At 31.5% G+C, this 19,373-nt stretch overlaps 1 protein-coding gene across 3 annotated transcripts in view; it reads right to left on the bottom strand.

The window, feature by feature from the left end:
- Window positions 1–19,373, bottom strand: part of LOC130443012 (protein quiver) — a 68,796-nt gene that overhangs the window by 19,227 nt on the left and 30,196 nt on the right. For all 3 annotated transcript variants that reach the window (XM_056777452.1, XM_056777451.1, XM_056777450.1), the window contains one exon: window positions 1,622–1,768. In XM_056777452.1, coding sequence (XP_056633430.1) covers window positions 1,622–1,768 — 147 coding nt within the window. The remainder of the gene's footprint in view (window positions 1–1,621; window positions 1,769–19,373) is intronic.

The following is a 19,373-nucleotide window of genomic DNA, read 5'->3' as shown; positions in this document are numbered from 1 at the left end:
TTCAGGAGTATTTTCATTGAATGTTGTATTGATTGCTGTCTTCAATCAGATGACTTCAAATTAATAGATTTCATTGGATTTCCACTGGAGCAAAGAATTTTCACTAATATTGGGAGGAGATAAAAATATTTGTTTTTAAAGGCTTGTTAGACTTTGATCCAAATTCTATGAAAAACCACCATGAAGAAATGACTGGTCATGTATGATATTTAACACTAAACGGAAACATCAAGATTGGCAGGAGAGAGATAATATAAAAAGGAGCTACTGCAGTTATGTAAACAACATTCACTAAAATAAAAGTATAGTATAGTGTAGCGGAGCCCGGGAATCCAGGATTTACTAAAGCGTGGCAGATTAATATACAGGGGGTACCTTATACCCGCTCAAGTACCTCCATCAAATATGAGCCCCGTATGTTATGTTACCCGTCAAGAATAAAAGATCAGATTAGTGAAAAAAATTGATCATCCGAATTTCTCGAGCGCGTCAGATTAAGGTAGGGTGAGTTAATTCTTTTCTTATCTACTACGATTTTAAACATATCAGATGATACTCCCAACCACTGGTTTAGATTGTACAACTATGAATTTCGTCTTCCACCTGGTACCCACTTACTATTAACTTTGCATCGTATAATCATTAAAAAAAGACGGTATTTGCCATCTCTTAGTATGTGGGCAAAATACTCCAGTTTCCATTTTTTCACTGTAAAGACTTCCTTCTCTTTCCGTAGTCTCTGCATATCTTCTATGTTGGTGATGTGCTCCGTCCAGAACATACGTGAGTTAATTACATGCTGAAAAGTGTCTATTCCACTAATCTGACAATTTAAGAGTGATGTAAGTCATCTCGACATTCTCGAGCGTGGCTAATTTTTATTTATTTTGAAGGGAATAATTCAAGGATATCGAAAAATATATAATCTGACGATTTCCACAAGCCGAAGTAACAAAAATTATGATCGCTGTAACACACATGCTTGATTTCAAACCTGATGCTGATTTACTGCGAAAGATTTAGTTATCAAAAGCACGATACACATACATCGATATGCTAAATTGTCGGTTGAAATTTGACACGCCTCGCGAATGATGTCAGGCTGAAATCAGAATGTTTTCTTGCCCATTAAGATTAGGTTGCAGTTGTACGTATTTACCGTGTTTTTGCTGAACGGCTATTATAGAGTTCACCATACTGTTATTATTTGCTTTTAAAAAATTATTAGCAGAGTCCAATATAATTGGATTAAATTAATGCGTAAGATGTTAAATTTTAAGTTATTATCTCAATCTATATCAAGGATACTTACGTAGAACAATAATTATTAACGATAAAATTTTCAAAATATAACAATGGCATAAGATTTAGTATGACAAACAACAAATAACTTACTTGATCGTAATGACCCAGAAGCTTTACAATATTTACGGAAACTAAAGTTAACTTGACAATACAAGATCTCCGTAGGCTAATATTTTTGTGCTTAAATAATTTCACGATACCATTTTAAATCTGCATTTTTATTGAATTGACACATGAAAAATATAGTTAGAGAAATGAAGGTTAGTACTTTGAAATATTTTGTGGATTTACTTTATTTGACAATGAATATACTTACGTGATTTTGCGTTCCTAACCATTTTTACACAACAGCCATTGCACGTCATAAGAGGGGGTTGATCTTTTGGAAGAGCTGTGTAGTTGAATGGATCTTTACATCTCATATCGGACCAAGAATCACATTCGTAACAGTAAATTTGTCTTGCTGAAAATGTAGCAAAATATTTCTGAAGCAGATTTCAGTTAGTTAATGGAAAACTTAAATATTTGGAAGCTTCCAAATTCCATAATATTATTTATTCAAAGCTTTGGGTGAGTAATTTTTGGTACTGCGCAGGCAAAAAACTGTATCTGATCGAAAGCAATGTATTGTTATGGGAAATATACTAAAGAGCCGAAATATAAGGAGTTAATACCTTTAAGCTTTCGAAATAAAAACTTTCGTTTAGATATAATTTGTAAACTATACATTGAAATACATACTTACTAAAAATTTTAGTAACTGATTACCTACTTTAAAATCAGAAGTCTACGGGGTGCTGGTACTGATAGAATGTTTGAAAATGAAATTGTTTTACCCAAAAGGGAAGCCCGAATATAATATAATAAATCAATCAAGAATCAAATGTATAACACCATGTAACTATTGGCGTACAAAAAATGGAAGCGATTGAGTTAAAATGAACTTTTCAAAATTTGAAAACAAATTAAATCTTGAATACATCATATGTTGATGTCCTGGACATAACTTTCGCCAGCTTTTGTTTGAAATAGCTTGAATGGAAAATCCCTATACAATATTACAGCTTATTTAATTAAAATGAATATTATTTTTGAAATTATTTAATTATGTAGACAATTACAACAATAAAAATGTGAATTGCATGAGAATTTGTTGAAATTTCTTGTAACGAGTGATTGAGCTATTGAACTACTTATTTTATTGTTCAATTAAAAACAATTTTTAAGTGATAGTCAAGCAAGGAAAATGTATCGTATTTTGAAATTATATGCTGAACTTTGTGACTGCCTAAGTATAAAATCGTATGAGCCACTATCAACTAAGTTTTTATTTTTATAACGTTAGTTTAGTACAAATGAAGCCAGTGGTTACATAACATAAGTACGGCTCACGTATTCTAACTAAGAAAATAGCAATTTCTTTGTAGGTCACTATTATATTTAGATAAAAAATTAAGTAAATCATGAATTTTTCGTGGCATTGGCCTAAAATAAAAGAAGCATTAAAACAATGTTTTGCTGACAGACGTGACTTATACTGTATTCTACAAGAACTGACGAGAATAAGACCATTTAAAAATGAAAACTGAAAAACTTTTGGAAACAGACTACAATTATTGGAATTCAAACAATACTAAACATTGGCAATTATTTTAATTTAAATAAAAAAGAAAAGAAATGCTAAATAAATCACTGCTAGAAAACTGCGCTGAACACCTTTATTGCAGGATGTTCAGACATAATAAGAAATAATATTTATTTCAAGAAATCTAATTGGCCTTTGTTGATGAATATGAGAATTTTGAGAAACAATTTGCGGCCAATTTCATAAGCCCAAAGTCATTATCTATACAATAATAATAACTCAATCAATCAATTTAATTACCCAAGAAATAATGATTATAATGAATATAATAATAATAATAATATTTATAATAATAATAATCACTTTCCTAGTCAACTAATCAATATAAACCCTTCACCCTAAAAACGTCACAATTATTCAGCAAAAGCACAGGGTCGATAAGGTGCGCGCCATTTCAGCTTGTAAACTGGCGGCCCCAATTTAGTACATCACCAAACGCCACTTCTTAAGGTCAGCACAGATCGGATATGAAAATGCTAGTTTTCCCGAACGAAAAAATTGGCTGAAAAACCTCAAAACGGGCGCGCGTGAAACCATTTGTAACGTGGGGTTTAAACCTCAAATAAGAGCGATGTAATAGCGCAAGAAGTTTTGTAGGCTGGAAAACCCTCTAAAGAAGTGATCGAAAGCCATGAGTCACTTCGAGGGAAAAGGTCGCGCTTTTTATTTTCGCACGTTTTACGAGAACGGTCGCTCATACGTCTTGACAAGGCGACTGTATCGTTCATAATTTGCATTAAGACACATGAACCTCCGAGGGCAAATTTAATTAAAATATGGGTTAAGCGTTTTGAAGAGACCGGTTCCGTGTTTAAACTACCAGCAAAAAGTCTTCCAAGAGCGTCTAGGATCACAGACTATATTGATAGTGCGAAGGAGTTAGTACAAGAAAATCAGTATGTGTCTTCTCGGAAGCGATCGGCTGCTTTAAACTTGTCGCGATGAAGTTTACGGCGAATTTTGAAGTTGGATCCTAAACTACATCCTTATAAGCTCCAGTTAAAACAGGAATTGAAAGATACCGACTTTGGAGCAAGGTTGACATTTTTTGAAGAAATTCTTAGTGATTTTCCACTTTTGACAACATCTTTTTTTCAGATGAGGCTCATTTTCATTTAAATGGGTTCGTAAACCGACAAAATTGTCGTTATTGGACCGAAAAATATCCAAAATGAAACACCAAAAACCTCTCCATAGTCCGAAAGTAACGGTATGGGGAGCAATCTCAAGCAAAGGAATTATTGGCCCTTTGAAGATTCACGAGCACGAAACATCACCGTTAATATCGACGGCTATGTTGAGATATTAGAAGGATATTTAACTCCAGAATTTACGAGATCAAGAATAGCGAATACGAGAGCTTGGTTCCAACAAGACAGAACGACCTATCACACATCAAATGACTCTATGGCGGCTGTGAGATAGATGTTTCCTGCAAGACTAACTTCAAAAAAAAGGTGATATTCCTTGGCTCCCACGTAGCTCTGACTTGGCGCCTATTGATTTTTTTGCGGAGACACCTCAAGTCTACATGAACAATACGAGGGACATCAGTCAGCTAACGGAAAATATCCGCCAGGAAATGGCAGCAATCACTCGCGTTTAGAGGAGTACCATCTTAGAGAGGGCCGTTATTTAGATGATGTTATTTTTAAAAAATAAACTTTAACTTTAAACATTTTAATTTCAACAATACCTTATGTATTTATTTTTTTAGCCATAACTTAATAAAAGCACGTTCTATTACGCCACCCTGTATAAGAAATTTAAAAATGTAATTCATACTTTTGTTTATTTTACCAAAGTAAAAAAATGAGAAAATAACATAAAAAATTATAGTCAATGTAATACTAATGAAACTTATAATTGGCTCAATATAAATGAAACAATACAAAAACCAGAACTAAGTAAATTAATCAGAAGAGATCTTTTGAATTCAGAAGAGCAAAGTAATATAATTACATTATGTAAAAAAATTTCTGATATTTTTCTAAAACTCGGTGATTTACGTTTACTACTAAAATAAAACCTAAAATAAAAAAAATCCTATAGATATCTATAAAGATATAAAAAATTTTGTTAATAATTGTGAAATATGTGAAAAAAACAAATATGATAGAAATCCTCTAGTAATTAAATTAAATTTAACTCCAGCAGCGATTTAACCATTTGATCATGCACAAATCGATGTTTTTAAGGTAGCGAATCATGTTAACAATAATGGATGCATTCTCACGTTACGGTCAAGCTTATCCTATTTAAGTATAGCTGGTGTTTCAGTTGTAGATAACGTATTAAATTACATTACTCATAATGGTTTACCGTACAAAATAAGAGCTGATTGTGGTTCAAAATTTCAAAATAAAGACTTGCAAGATTTTTGTAAATTATATAAAATTGAATTGCACTATATCACAGCAAAAAAAATAAATTCTAATTCACTTATCGAAAGATTTTATTCCAATTTAATTGAACATTTTCGTTCCCTAGAGAAACTAACAAAGATTTAACTCCAGATCAACTTATGAAATATTCAACCCTGTTCTCCTTATACAAACTTTAAATTATCCTACGTATAAAATCTTGAGTAGCTTTGTCAACTGGTTTCAGTTTTTCTTTACATGGTTTTCGATTGGGAGAATGATCCACAGTAACCCGTGACTACTAGAAAATTTATTCACTCTAGTTAATTCAGCAATTCTTATTATGATTGCATTATCAGATTGCTGAATATTTTTCTTTCTTAAACATTCGAATATATATTTAAAATAACTTGTTGTGTTTGTGTATCTAAATCTTTATTATTAAATTCATACCTGTCTTTATTCTCACTACACTGTACAAATTCATTGTCTTCATTCGCCCATGGTCTAAAGAACGCCATATTTATATTTATTTAAAGAAATTTATGAATTAAATTAATCTTACGAAGCCACGCCATTGCTTATTGTATAATGTCTGGCAGGAATATTTCGAAAAAATTGTGTATATACTACATACGGCTACATACTACATAAATGGCCGCTCTCCTACAAACTGCTACAAAGTTAGTGATGTGAACCTCCAAGAAACTATAATCGAAGTGACTAATAATGAAATTTTAGAGATTCCACACTTAGTAATTGAAGTGTTACCTAAATGTGTTTCAGACCGTTATTGGGAAATAAGAAACATATCAATTATTAGGATTCCATAAAATTGTAAAATTCAAAAAGAAATTGGAATTTTTCCAACTAAAATACAAATTAAAAAAAGGAAAGTCAATATTTTTGCCATAGCTAGATTTTAAGAAGTACAAAAAATTGGATTATTTTCAATAATATTAATTTTTATAATTATTTTAATATTTTGGTTAATTCAAAAATCAAAGAAATATTTTGAAGAAAGCAGAACATTGAAGAAAAGAAGTTACATCTAGAAAAATCCAGACGCCTTTAAAAATTAGAACGTAAAAAGATTATATTTCATAAATACTCAATTTATATATTCAATATATATATTTATATACTCTATTTATACTCTCTATTCTATTCTATACTCTATTTCAATATAAATAGAAGTTTTGCAAATTCCATTTTAATGAATTTTGTTGACTCATTCATCTAATGAATTTCGTTAATTCAATTGTTGAGATTAATTGAGTTCTTTAAAAATTTGTAAAATTGTAGATTGTATTTGTGACGTTTTTGAGAATAAAGTTTTTAAAAAAAAATGAAATTTCGGTAGTGAAATTTATAATTCCATGTAAGTTTTTATATCGAAAGCTTGTAGACCTATGATTTCGATGCTGATGAAGAAATTACATTATTTGTATCTTTTCTACTTGTTCATAAAGATATTGAGTTTTTGTATTTTCTTCAATAACTGGAAACATGAAAACTTATAGTAACTTAGCTTAAAACACGCAAATATAAAAAATCACATTTTTTTAGAACAAAACGAGGGATATAACCTTTATACAAGATTCTTCTCATATTTGTTTTATATAAAATGTAATTTTTGATATTAACGTGCTATTAAAATATTTTTTCTATTTAGATTATAATAGAATGGCTCTTACCAGAACAACAATTTGATTTTGAATTTTGCATGCATCTATTTCTTTCACTAAATTTCAAAATGTTGTTTGTTAAGGGGCATCGCCTTTAAAAGGGCCTTATCGAGCTTCTTTTGCTAACACCTAGCTACACCACTGATAAGTAAGCATTTCTAAGCATGCAATAATAAACTACTATAGTGAATATAAGTGCTTCATGTCATTTTACTTTAATACCAAATCGTTTTATAGATAATAAAGTTCAATAATTATCTAATACGAGTACTGGAAACCACAGAAGTGTAACGTGAAGTTATCTCTAATATTTAAATAAAGTAGAATTTCATTACTATTTTTCATTGGCATTGAAAACACGTGGAAAAAAATCAAGTGTTTTCGTTTTATGCATGGTAATCCATTAAATGGCTTTGTGAAAGAATGCAGAATTCGTTTTATTTCCTCTTAACTATAATAAATGAATAGGGTATTTGCCTGTAATAATCCCTCTTTGGTAGTTGGTAATCCCAAATATTCAGTAGTTGTAAGTATGTACTTGGAACGTCGTTAAATACGAGTACATGTATAATAGGGTATTAGACATTGGTAAAAAGCTAATTACTACTGATTTTGATTTAACGCTTCTAAATGTTCTTGATTTTAGGTCTCTTCTGTTTCAACACTAGTTTTTTTTTTAATAATTTTTAGAAGAAAGCTAAAAATTGACTTCGACTTTTCTTCAAGTCTGTGTCAAAATATGATATATCATATTTTTATTTATATACATATACATGTACGTATACATATACATGTACATATACATATACAATTATTAAAAAAACTAATTTTAAAACAGAAGAGACCTAAAATCAAGGATATTTAGAAGCATTAATATATCAAAAGGTCCAAGAAATAAGAAATTAAAGATTTTTATTTATTGTTAAAAGTCTTAAAAATTCCTAAAATTAACATTTTCCTTCCAATATTTGTTGCAAACAATAATGTTTTTTTAGTTTCAAATTTATTCATAATCTGTTTGAAAGTGTAACAATAAGTAAATCGTAGGCGAATAAAAGAAATTTACTTGTGGAGTAGAATCTTATGGTTTTCCCCTTAATTGTGTAGTTTCTGCAACTACCTACCAGTATCACAAAACATGTATGACAAACAGGTTAAAAATAGGTATATAAAAATTGGTGAGTTAGTTAAAAGATGAGTATTATTCAATATGGTAGCCCTGACAAGATCAGCTGGTCATGAAAGGCGGGGAAGGTTATAATAATGGCTGGAATGTAATGTCCCTAATTAGACAATCAATTGTAAATTCTTGAATAATACACAGTTGGAATTAATTGTGTGTCTTAGTTCCATCTTGAATGGCATACTTACCACTCCTGTAAAATTTCAAATAAAATATGCTAAAATATAAAAGTAAACATAGATAATATTTCTAAACTAAAACGGTGAGAATTTTTTGATCTACGTCGAAAGAGGTTTGGAAACTAGGTTTTTCGCCATTTGATTGGGGTGAGACCGAATGTCTTTTACTGTACTTTTCACTGGTAGTTTCAATTTCAATCACTTGTAATGATGTTATTGGACGTGTAGCCTTTCTCATCATCCTTAAATATTTTGAAAAATATCTCGATAATTTTTATATTTGATGTAGAGCCCTACCGATGGATTCCATATGTCCAAATAGGGTTAAGTATTGACTTATATAACAATAACTTATTGTCAATGAATTGTTGTGATTTTTCGCCAATTATCCAATATAGTTTTCGTGAAGATTTGTTTTCTCCTAGAACGTCTCCTATACTATTCAAATGGATTCCAAGATATTTGGCTTTCTCCTTCTGTGGAATTTCATGCTCATTTATTGTAATGGAGGGATAGTTTTCTCGTCTGTTTGTAAATATCACGTGGATGGAACTCGTTAACTTAAATTTGACATATTATGTGTGTTATCGGATGTGGGGAATTGTCTGTATATAGAAGATATAGTAGCGGATTCAAAACGCAACCTTGGAGAACGTCTGCATAGAATTTGAGAAGGAGGAATTAATTCAGGAGAATGAATTTTCTGATTTGGTAAAGTAGACCCAATTGCCAGACTTTATCAAAGGCCTGACATATATCGAGGAATATCCCGGAGCAGTACTTCTTACATTCTTTTATTCAATTGATGCTTTGGATTAACTTTGTTTTCAATAAGAATGGGTATTATTATGGTTTTAAATAACACTTTAGGTAGTATTTCAAGTAAGCTTATTGGTTTATAGAAAGTAACTTCCTCAGCTAATTTTCCAGGTTTAGGTTTGAGGATTATTTCAGCTAATTTCCACTGAAAAATAACTAGTTGTGAGTATTGAATTATAGCTAAAAGTTATGAAGAAGTTTGGTTGTAATGAGATATTAATTTTATGTTCGTCTATTTTTGCGGAGTTAGGTTGAAAAACATTTTGTGAGTGCTTTGCGAAGTCTGCTACTTTTTTTCTGCTTCTTTTTCATCAATGACCTTCAGAGTTGCGGATGTTTACAAATGAAATTTATTAAATTGACCATTTCATTATGTGATCAGAAAAAAACGGTGCACTATTCAGCTACTAGGGACATCACTATATAGTGAACGCCCTATGCGATCCGATTAACGCAATTTAGTTCACTTTATATTAACTATCACCGCACCAGTAATTTTATTTTTTTTTGTCTAAATCAAAGATCTATACATAAATTAAGGTTTGTATTGTGAATTTGTAATTACAATTAAAAACATTTACATTGGAAAGCGGATAGATATAAATTATCAATGTTAGATGGAATTATGGTATTGGGCTTCTTTGCAACCAATAATGGTATCCGTGCTTCTGAATTTAGAATCGTTTAAATTTCAATGTAAGCATGTACTAACTGCTAATTGGATTATTCTTTTATTTATCTACATGAAAGTTATGGTTAAGTTTTCATTTCATTAGTTTAATAATAATTATCATTTGTGACATTAAAATTATAGATTTTTTGTTCCTATTTACATTTAGAAACGAAATAAACAAGTGAATTTCTGAAATTTAGTTAAAGTATAAAATCTTCCTTTTTAATTGTGATATTCTTTTTTAACAAATTAATTTAACATATCAATTAAATTTCTTTGCACTTTCCTATCTCTTTGTGCATTGTTAACAATATTTAATTTCAATTTTTTTATGCCATATTATTTATTTGTATCAACCAAGTCCTCAAGACACTCATATTTGGATCTTTTCGAGCAAGTTGTAACCACTTTTTTCGGTCCTCTACTACTTTTGGTACGTGAATAAATAATTCTTTGGGTGTTTTAAATCCCACGGGAGTGGAAAATAGCAATAATAGCACCCATTCACACAAGGAAGTTATAACAGTTACAAAAATTATATAGAAGGATATCGCTACTCTGTACTACATACAAGCTCTTTGAACGTATAATTGAAGATAGACTAAGTCGGGAGGTAGAAAATTAAATGATAGACAGGCAGCATTTAGAATCAATAGATATTCACTTTGAGGCAAATAACAGAAAAAATAGCAGATACGGACAGTGGGATTTATGTTGCAGCAGTTGATTTATTTAGAGAAACCTTCGATAGTATAAACAGAGAGAATATATGGAAAACATTGAGGAATAGAAAAGTTAATAAGCAACTGCTAAACATAGTTAGGAATATATAAGAAAACAGAGAATGTAGTAAGAGTCTGCGGAAAGACGACTAGTAGTTTTGTAACTTACAGAGTGATACAAGGAGGCGTTTTAATCCAGTTAATGTTTCTTCTAGTCATGGTCGAAATAGCTCAAAAAGTGAACAAAGAAAGAAATGAAGCAAACATAGGATACAACAGATTGAGACCAGTCTACATAAACAAACTAATGTATGCAAACGGCCTAATAATATTCCCTAACACAATAGAAAAACTACAAAAATATAGAAGTGGAGTAATGAAGTGGAGCAATACGGACTTACAGATAAACATTAAAAAGACATAAATATTAAAAATATCAAACAAACCAGAAGAAATAACTGTGCAAATACAGGCTGAAGTATCTAGGAAAAATCGTATGACCAAATGGAAGAATTGATGGAGAGGTAGCCAATAAGGTAAAGAAGATAGCTTCATATTTAGTCCTGTATGGAGTATTCTTCAACAAAAAATAGATAACAAAATATAAGAAAACAAGAATCTAGGAATCAGTACGTACCAATGCTGATCTATGGTTGAAAACCGTAGGTGCTAACCAACAAATTGAAGCGAAAAATAACAACATGTGAGATGAGAAACTGAGAAAAATAGCGGAAGTGAAAAGACTCGAGAAAACAAAGAACGACATAATTAGATGCGAATTAAACATAGTGAGTGCAGTATAAAAAATCGAACAACAATTGTGATGGTTTGAATACATAGTGAGAATGAAGGGGAACAGAACAGTTAAAGTGATATGGGAAACCGAAACAAACAAAAAGAAGAGAAGGGACCCAGAAGGCAAAGGAATGGAGAAATAGCAAAAAACCTGAAAAAAGAGGAATAAACTGGAAGCGACCTAAACATGAAGCAAAAGATAAGCTTACAATAGACAAGAAATATGACCTCTACACCTATGGTAGAACAGGTTTCGAACAAGTAAGTTTGTAAATAGGTGCTTTGAAGAAGTTTGAGTTGAATGCGGCACTATACATCCCTTATATGTTTTAAAAGTCATTCTATAATACAAATCTAAATAAACACTGATAATGCTGTTAACTGTTCACAAGTTTACTTTATTCTGATATCATTTATTGGCCAAATTGGTAATGAACGTTTTAGCAGGAAATGTAAACCAACATTTCAGATGATAATAATGAAAAAACATATAAAATTTTGCATGTCAAATTAGAGGTGAATATATCATTTAGACAACTTTTTTCAAATTTGTCAAGTACCCTATTATATAGTTATGATAATATTTACATTGAAATTGTCAATTGAACGTTTAATTCATCATTATAACATACATCAAGTATTTTTTTTATATAGATGTTTTATTTGTTACTTGTAGTTTATTGCATTCATTTGAAGTCGAATATTTAACAAAGTCTAGACTCAAGAAATTTACGAAATGGTGAACAGTGGGCGAACGATCTTCAAGTGTCAAATTTCCACTATTAAAACAATTAAACAAATGTGCCGTTCGCTGATTAAATGTGTCTTCTATTGTATCTATAGTTTATTTGAAAATACTTGATAGCTCAGTTTTCATTACAAAGATCTTTACAATATTAGAAAGCAAAAGAAAGTCAATAATGATAACTGTTAATTTGATGTTTCATTAAATTTTGACATGACAACTAGGAAAACTAGGAATAAATCACAAATGAAAATAAGCAAATCCTCACGGATTGATAATTCTATACATCAGCCACGAAGAACATGAAAGTATATCAAGTACCCACATTTATTTTGATTAAAAGATTATACTAGATAGTAGATTAGGACATTTTACTTAAATATAATCATAAATATGGAATTATACTGCTTAATTTAAAAAATAATTGCAAATAATCTTTGTATTTCTGGTAATAACTTCATATGAACTGATTCATTCATTATTATATATCTAAATATATAAATTTCAATTCATTGTATTGTTTACTATACTAACATATTAAGTTTTCAGATATTTTTCCTATACTATGACATGTCTAGTAGCCTCTTGTCAATTGTCCGGTAAAATTTTATTTCTAGTAACATAATTAACGAACAAGTTTAAATGTATTGTTTCTCGTGACATATCCTCTCATTTGAACCCAGATTAGTTCAATAAGTTTACAGTGATAAGGTGACAACATAGAGTTGATATTAAAGATAAAGAAAGCAGTATGTTGAATTGAATTGAATTGCTTGGAAGAGAGAAAAAATGAATCGATTCACCACTCTCTTTCTCTTTGTACTCGCTAATAAAATCAAAATTTATTATTCTCCTCCTCGTTTGCCGCTTGCACTACTCGAAACCAAGAGGTCATGGCGATCCAATCAGAATAGAATAGAGAGTGGTATACCGATGTTCTTTCTCCTACTATCAGCAATTTGGGCCCACTTGAACAAGTCCATGTTGCTTTGCTATTCCATACATACTATATTTATTAAATGTTTGTGAAAGTGGTTTACAGAACTAAAACAGTTATCCCTCTTGTGCCACACTTCCGTTGGTTATTAGCCATTCGAAGAGCTCTTTTTTCCATTTAGGGTTATGTATGTGATAAGCACCAAGAGTGCGATGGCGAGACATACAAAAATATGGAAAAGTTCATACATAGCCAAAAATAGTAAAATGAATCTGGTCCGAATGATGGTCTTCTCAATTTTCTAATAAGGCTGAGAATAATGTACATTTAGAGCTAAGGAACGCAAATATATTGATTCATTTGAAATGTGATGTTACAAGTGATTGTTCAGAATTAATCAGAAGGTACTATAAGAGTGACCACCAGACTATCATCATTATGCATGAAGAGAATGTTTAAATATTTTGGGCACGCAGCTGGAAGACGAAATATCAATATGGACAGGGTTATAGTGATGAGAGAAGTATAGGGTAAAATAAGGCCGATCCCCTATGAGAACGTATCGTTACACCAATTTGAAGATCGAAAAATATGGAAGGAGGCAATAAAAAAGGAAATAGTTACCTACATTCCAAAGAGGCTAGGACTCTCATGAAGGAAATAAAGAGCAATGTGATAGAGAGATGTGATAAACGCGAATATGTAAGAGGGCAATTAAAGGGCAAGCTGACAAAACAATCAAGGGAGTTCACAAAAACTTATTTATTATCTCACTTAATAACACCCTGAAATCATTAATTTTTTTCAGGTGTACTGGAATCTAAACTACGAAATGCACACAAATAATTTTGTGCTGAGCTAATAAAAAGCACTTGAAGATACCCTAGTTAATTGTTTAATGCCAATAGATTGAAAAAAACAACTTCCCAATTGACCAAATATATAAATAAAACTATTGCAAATTCGTCCCAAAAAACAAAATGGAATCTGAAAGGAAAATGTGAATCTTAAGTCGCGATTCACATGTTAGATTACATATATCACGGGTTTTTACGGACGCCAGCAAATAAAAAGGAATTTTAAGGAAAGTTTTTTATAGCGATCAGTATTAGTTCCGCCGCGACATCAGTAGCTGCTTTGTGTAGTAGTACATAATAAAAATGTTACCTATCACTAAAAGGAGGAGCAAAAACCATCTATTTTGCTATTTTAACCAGAGAAATAGAAGCATCAGAAAAATTACTCAAAAAGCTATTGCAGTGACGTAGTCAACATTCACAAGCATTTAAGAAGTGTATTGTATATAATGTAATGTTTTTCGAATTTATTCACACTATTTTTATCGGTGGAGTGAATTTATAACTGTCTCTTATGCTAGTCTTAACTAACTGGTTATTTTTTCTGTTTCATTCTGTTCACTACGACTTTTTAATTAAAACTTAAACTCGAATATATATCAAAATTGATATCTCTAAAATTTTAGAAACTAAACAAAACATAAGCAAATAAACACCGCTGTTTGTAAAAAGCATGCATCGAAGGCAATATCAAATGCGTCGACAAATGATTCAGCATATTCTCCAAATTTTAGAGCTCAAGTATAATCGGACAGGACCGACTTTGAAGCTTATGTCGTGGAAGAATGCGTAACAATAAAATGGCAAAAAACTTGAAGTTCAAGTATTGCAGATACCACTTAATCACTGTGAACTTAAATCCATTGAACTAATCTAGGCTCAAATGAAGAAAAATATCACGTGTAATGATATAACATTTATACTTCAAAATCTTAGTCAATTATTATGTAACTCCATATGTTATAGAAGAAGAATTTTGGGAACTTGATATCTTACAATCCGATAGAGAAAAGGGAAGAAAAATTATTCTTATGAGAATTTGGAGAAACTGATCATAATAACTGAAGTATATGAAACTAGTATCCGAAATACAAAATTAATTTCAAGTAATATCCTTACAAAGTTTCTTCTTCTTCTTTCTTTAATGTAAGCAAAATACTTGTTTTTCCTCGTATCCTCTGCCCTTTAATTATAAGAGAGGTTGTCACTCCATCTCTTGTGGGATCTTCCAACGTGTAGAGGCGACTTGCCTCTAGCTATTTTGACCATTCTGTCGTTATTCATTCGATCTATGTGTTCATTCCACTCTCTCTTTCTTCCCAGTATCCGTTTGTTTACTTTATCAATCTTACATATTCTTCTAATGTCCTCGCGTCAAAAAGTGTTTTTTCAGCGATCCTGCGCACTATTTTCATTTCGGTGGATTCTAATATTCTCTTTGTGTTCGATGTGTTGGTCTGGTTTCCGCTGTGTATCGTTCAGGTAAGCTGAGGTTCGTGCTGCTTTCGCCACTTGGTTTCTTACCTCCGCTTCGATATCACCGTATCCTGATATTTCTAAGCCTACATATTTAAATTTCATCTCTTGTTGTATAATTTCATCATCTACAAACAGTCTGTATCTGACAGGTGTTTTTTAGGTGGTCATGCATTTCGTTTTTGATGCAGATATCTTCATTTTTAATTTTTTTGCCGTTGTGTTGAATTTGAATAGCAATCTCTGTAGGTCATCTTCGTTTTCTGCAATATAGCATCATCGGCATAGCACAGGATCTTGACGTCTTTGTTCCCCATTTTATGCCCTTTCAGGTTACGAGTGCTTTTTATTACTTCATCCATAACGATGTTGAACAATACTGGGCGAAGAGAATCTCCTTGTCGAATACCATTGTTCACAGGAATTTCTTCGGTAGTTATGCCATTGATTTTGGCTAATGTTTTCGATGATTTTTGTGATGTTACATGGGATTTGTATCACGTCCACCAGTTGTATTCGGACAAACGCCCGGTTTATACTCGATAGATTTTTCAGTTATTTGTCGCAGAACAAATATCGCATCTATACAAGATCTTCCTGATCTGAATTACAAAGTTTCGCCAGCCTAAAATCTAGTATACTTACTATTAAAGTCATTTCGTGTTTCTTATCACTGAGTATAGAATTATTTGTTAATCCCTTAAGGTATACTCATTTGTTATGATATATTGTATTGACATGATAATTTATCAATGTTTACTTTTTCGCGTAACAATTTTGTAAGTAGACCTTTACCATAAAAAATATGCTTTCCTGCATTTTAAATACATTCTACAATCGTTAAGAAAGCCGATAGTTCATATTTCAAATTAAAATTGGAAAAAATCAATTATCATTTGTTTAAAATTGAAGATTCCTACTTAAACGTAAATATTATTGTTAACCCCTTGATGTTTAACTTTAATTATGGGATTATCATGTAATATAAAAAATATTTTTGTGAGAAATAAAGATTCATTACAATTGTTTTCATCAAATATTTTGTTTTACAATTTGATATTGATTTTTTTTATTATATTCATTCTACAATATCAAATTTTATATGTAATAGTTTTGCTCAATTGTAACTGTGGCAAAAAGTCTAAATACATATATTTTTGGAATACTCGTTACAGCTTACAAAGATTATTGTACGAGACGAAATATTTTGAACCGAATTATACTCAAATTATTTGTTACATAAATGAAAGTGAAACAACCAAATTCAGTTATTGTTTAAATTTCATCACAGCGGTTAATAACAATGTAGTTATGTGGACAATTTAGTCATGCAAGAATCAACCACGTTCAGTTCAATGTGAAGAAAATATGGTAGAGGTACTACTACAATTTTCAATCAGGGTCAAGGTCACCTATCGAAATTTTAAATTGTAGATTTTCCTAAAAAAAGGAGTACCGGACTTGCACAAAGTTAAAAAACTAAGAGGCATTGCAATGAACATTGTTTATAAATGTTTTTATAACTTCTCTTTTCCACAATCAATTCAAACCAATAGGAAGCGAATAGATATACTCGTACAAGTCTACAATCCATCATTATGGATATATTTCATTCCATAATATCTATCAAAGTAGTATCATTATTGTCTCCATCCTGTGTGCCACGTGAGCCAAATGCCGTAAAAGCTTGTAATTGAACTTCATGTGATATAACATTACAGGTTGGTGACATAATAATACTGTATTTTATAAACTATTAGTAGAGTACCAGTTAAAACATTTCGCACTAGAGTGCTGAGGACCGTGAAAAATGTTTTTTTAATTTCTAAGATCAAAAGGAAAGGTTTTGGGATAATCCATCTTCTTAAATGCATTCGTTTTCCTTCTATGCCTATTCTCCATAATAAGCCCATCTTGTTCCACAGAAAGGGAGAACTTCTCATTATCATCACATCATTAGATGGCATACCACTAAACTGGAGGAGACCAAAAGTCACCTTATTATATTCTTAAAATGGATGAGGATAATTGGACAAACTCGATATAATTCAAACCCATCAGCAACACATCGTTTGTTTAACAGCTATGGAAACGAAGCTTTGAATTTTAATTGACAGAACAGCTACAGGCAGCACTAGAGTATGAAGGAGTAGCCATCTGAACTTAAGGGCGGAGGCACACGTTCTGAACACATAACCCAGATAAAGGCCCAGATTGTGATAGGTTATAATTTTACATTAAAAGTTCCTTAGTCTTTTTACAAATTAGAATTATTATATAAGAAGCTAGTTATTCTTTGTTTACTTTGCTACCAAAGGAAGTATTTCGGTTCATCCTGTTTTAGAAATAAGACAACTCTATGGTTTTTTGAATATTTCCGATTGTCATTCGATGTACTTCTAGAGAAGATAAAAATACACTTTCAAGGACAAGATACTTACATAAGAAACTATTTTGCATACAACTCTTCAACTGTTTCTCGTTTTCGTTTTGTGGCTAATAAATCTATTTCCGTTGATGTTATGATTGAGCACAACGATACAAGGACATAACCATGAGAGAGAGAGACTGAAGTGTTGAATAAGCGTCTAGCAATGACTAGACCGTATGCTCCAGGCGTAATAGGAGTGGATAGGACTATTACGTTGGCTATGGGTGATGCTACCCTCAGGAATTATGGTGCGAGATATGGTGCGAGTCTGTGGGATTGGGATTGAACTCAGACAATACCAGTAAATGGCTTCACCTAGGCAATTATTCCAAAACAGCAAACCAACTGTTTAGTAAGGAATTCAGGAATTATATCTACGACACACAACGGCCATAATTTATGCAAAAAATTGTAAACTGCGATTGATATACACTATCATTATCATGCGAATAATAATTTATTGAGAAATTGCCTGGCAGGAAAAACTCAAGCACCAGTCAACGAATCAAAACTTTAACATTTAAAACCATTTTAGACCTAACTTCACAGCACATTAGCGTATAAAGACATGCCATTACGTCTATTATCAGTATGATTAACATCGGATTCTGAAAAGGAAGAATCATATACTCATGAGAATGGAAAAACCTTGTGGCAAATTTTTTCCCAGAATTCCTCAGATATAACTTATCAAACATATAATTTCTAAGGAAAATCAGTATTACTAAGTGATGCTTTAGAACCGCAATAGAATCGGAAGTAGTTGTATACGAGCCAAGAACCAAATACTCCCTTAATAGGAGCCCTAGCATCAGGCGAAAGTTCTAGCTATTGGAGGGTGTGCAGAATTCAATTAGGATAAGAACTATAGGAAAAGATAATGCATGGACCTTAGTACTAAGTTGGAATTTCTGGAACAATTGGAATTATTCATAGTGAAAACACTGTTTACACCACGACTCACAATTACACTGTCTGACGCGCGTTTCGATAGGTAAAGGTAAACTTTACCTTCGGTCTCTGAAGACTGATTATCGAAACGCACTTCAGACAGTGTAATTGGTGTAGCGGTGGTGTAAACAGTATATTTAGTATTCAACCTTAGTACAACAAACCTACTCGTTCTAACAGGGTTTCTAACTTGTTAGACACTGTTACTTAAGTTAATACCTTACAAGAATAAACGTAGGTTTTGTGTAGAAAAGAGTGTATTTCGAAAGTGGAGAACAAACATATCTGAAACAGTATTCATCAAAGTTTTGAAACTGTGCGTAGCATACATGAATAACTTTAGCTTTAGCACAAGTCCCTTATATCTCCATCTAAATTTATCTTTCATTAGTATTTCTTGTAACGTTTTTTACAGTGGATTGGGGGCAGAATAAAAACCTAAATATTGCCAAATATATTTTGTTTCTGGTCTAACTCACACACGTCAATAAAATTGACCATAAATTCTTAGAACCTGGCTTCTCATACATGGAGTGCGACAGGTCGTCGATCTACTAGAGAAAAATGCGAAGACAAATCTTCAAATATTCATTCCTGATCACTA

Source organism: Diorhabda sublineata, chromosome 4 (assembly GCF_026230105.1).
Source record: "Diorhabda sublineata isolate icDioSubl1.1 chromosome 4, icDioSubl1.1, whole genome shotgun sequence".
NCBI classification, from domain to species: Eukaryota; Metazoa; Arthropoda; class Insecta; order Coleoptera; family Chrysomelidae; genus Diorhabda; species Diorhabda sublineata.
This window is presented reverse-complemented; position numbering and strand designations above follow the sequence as displayed.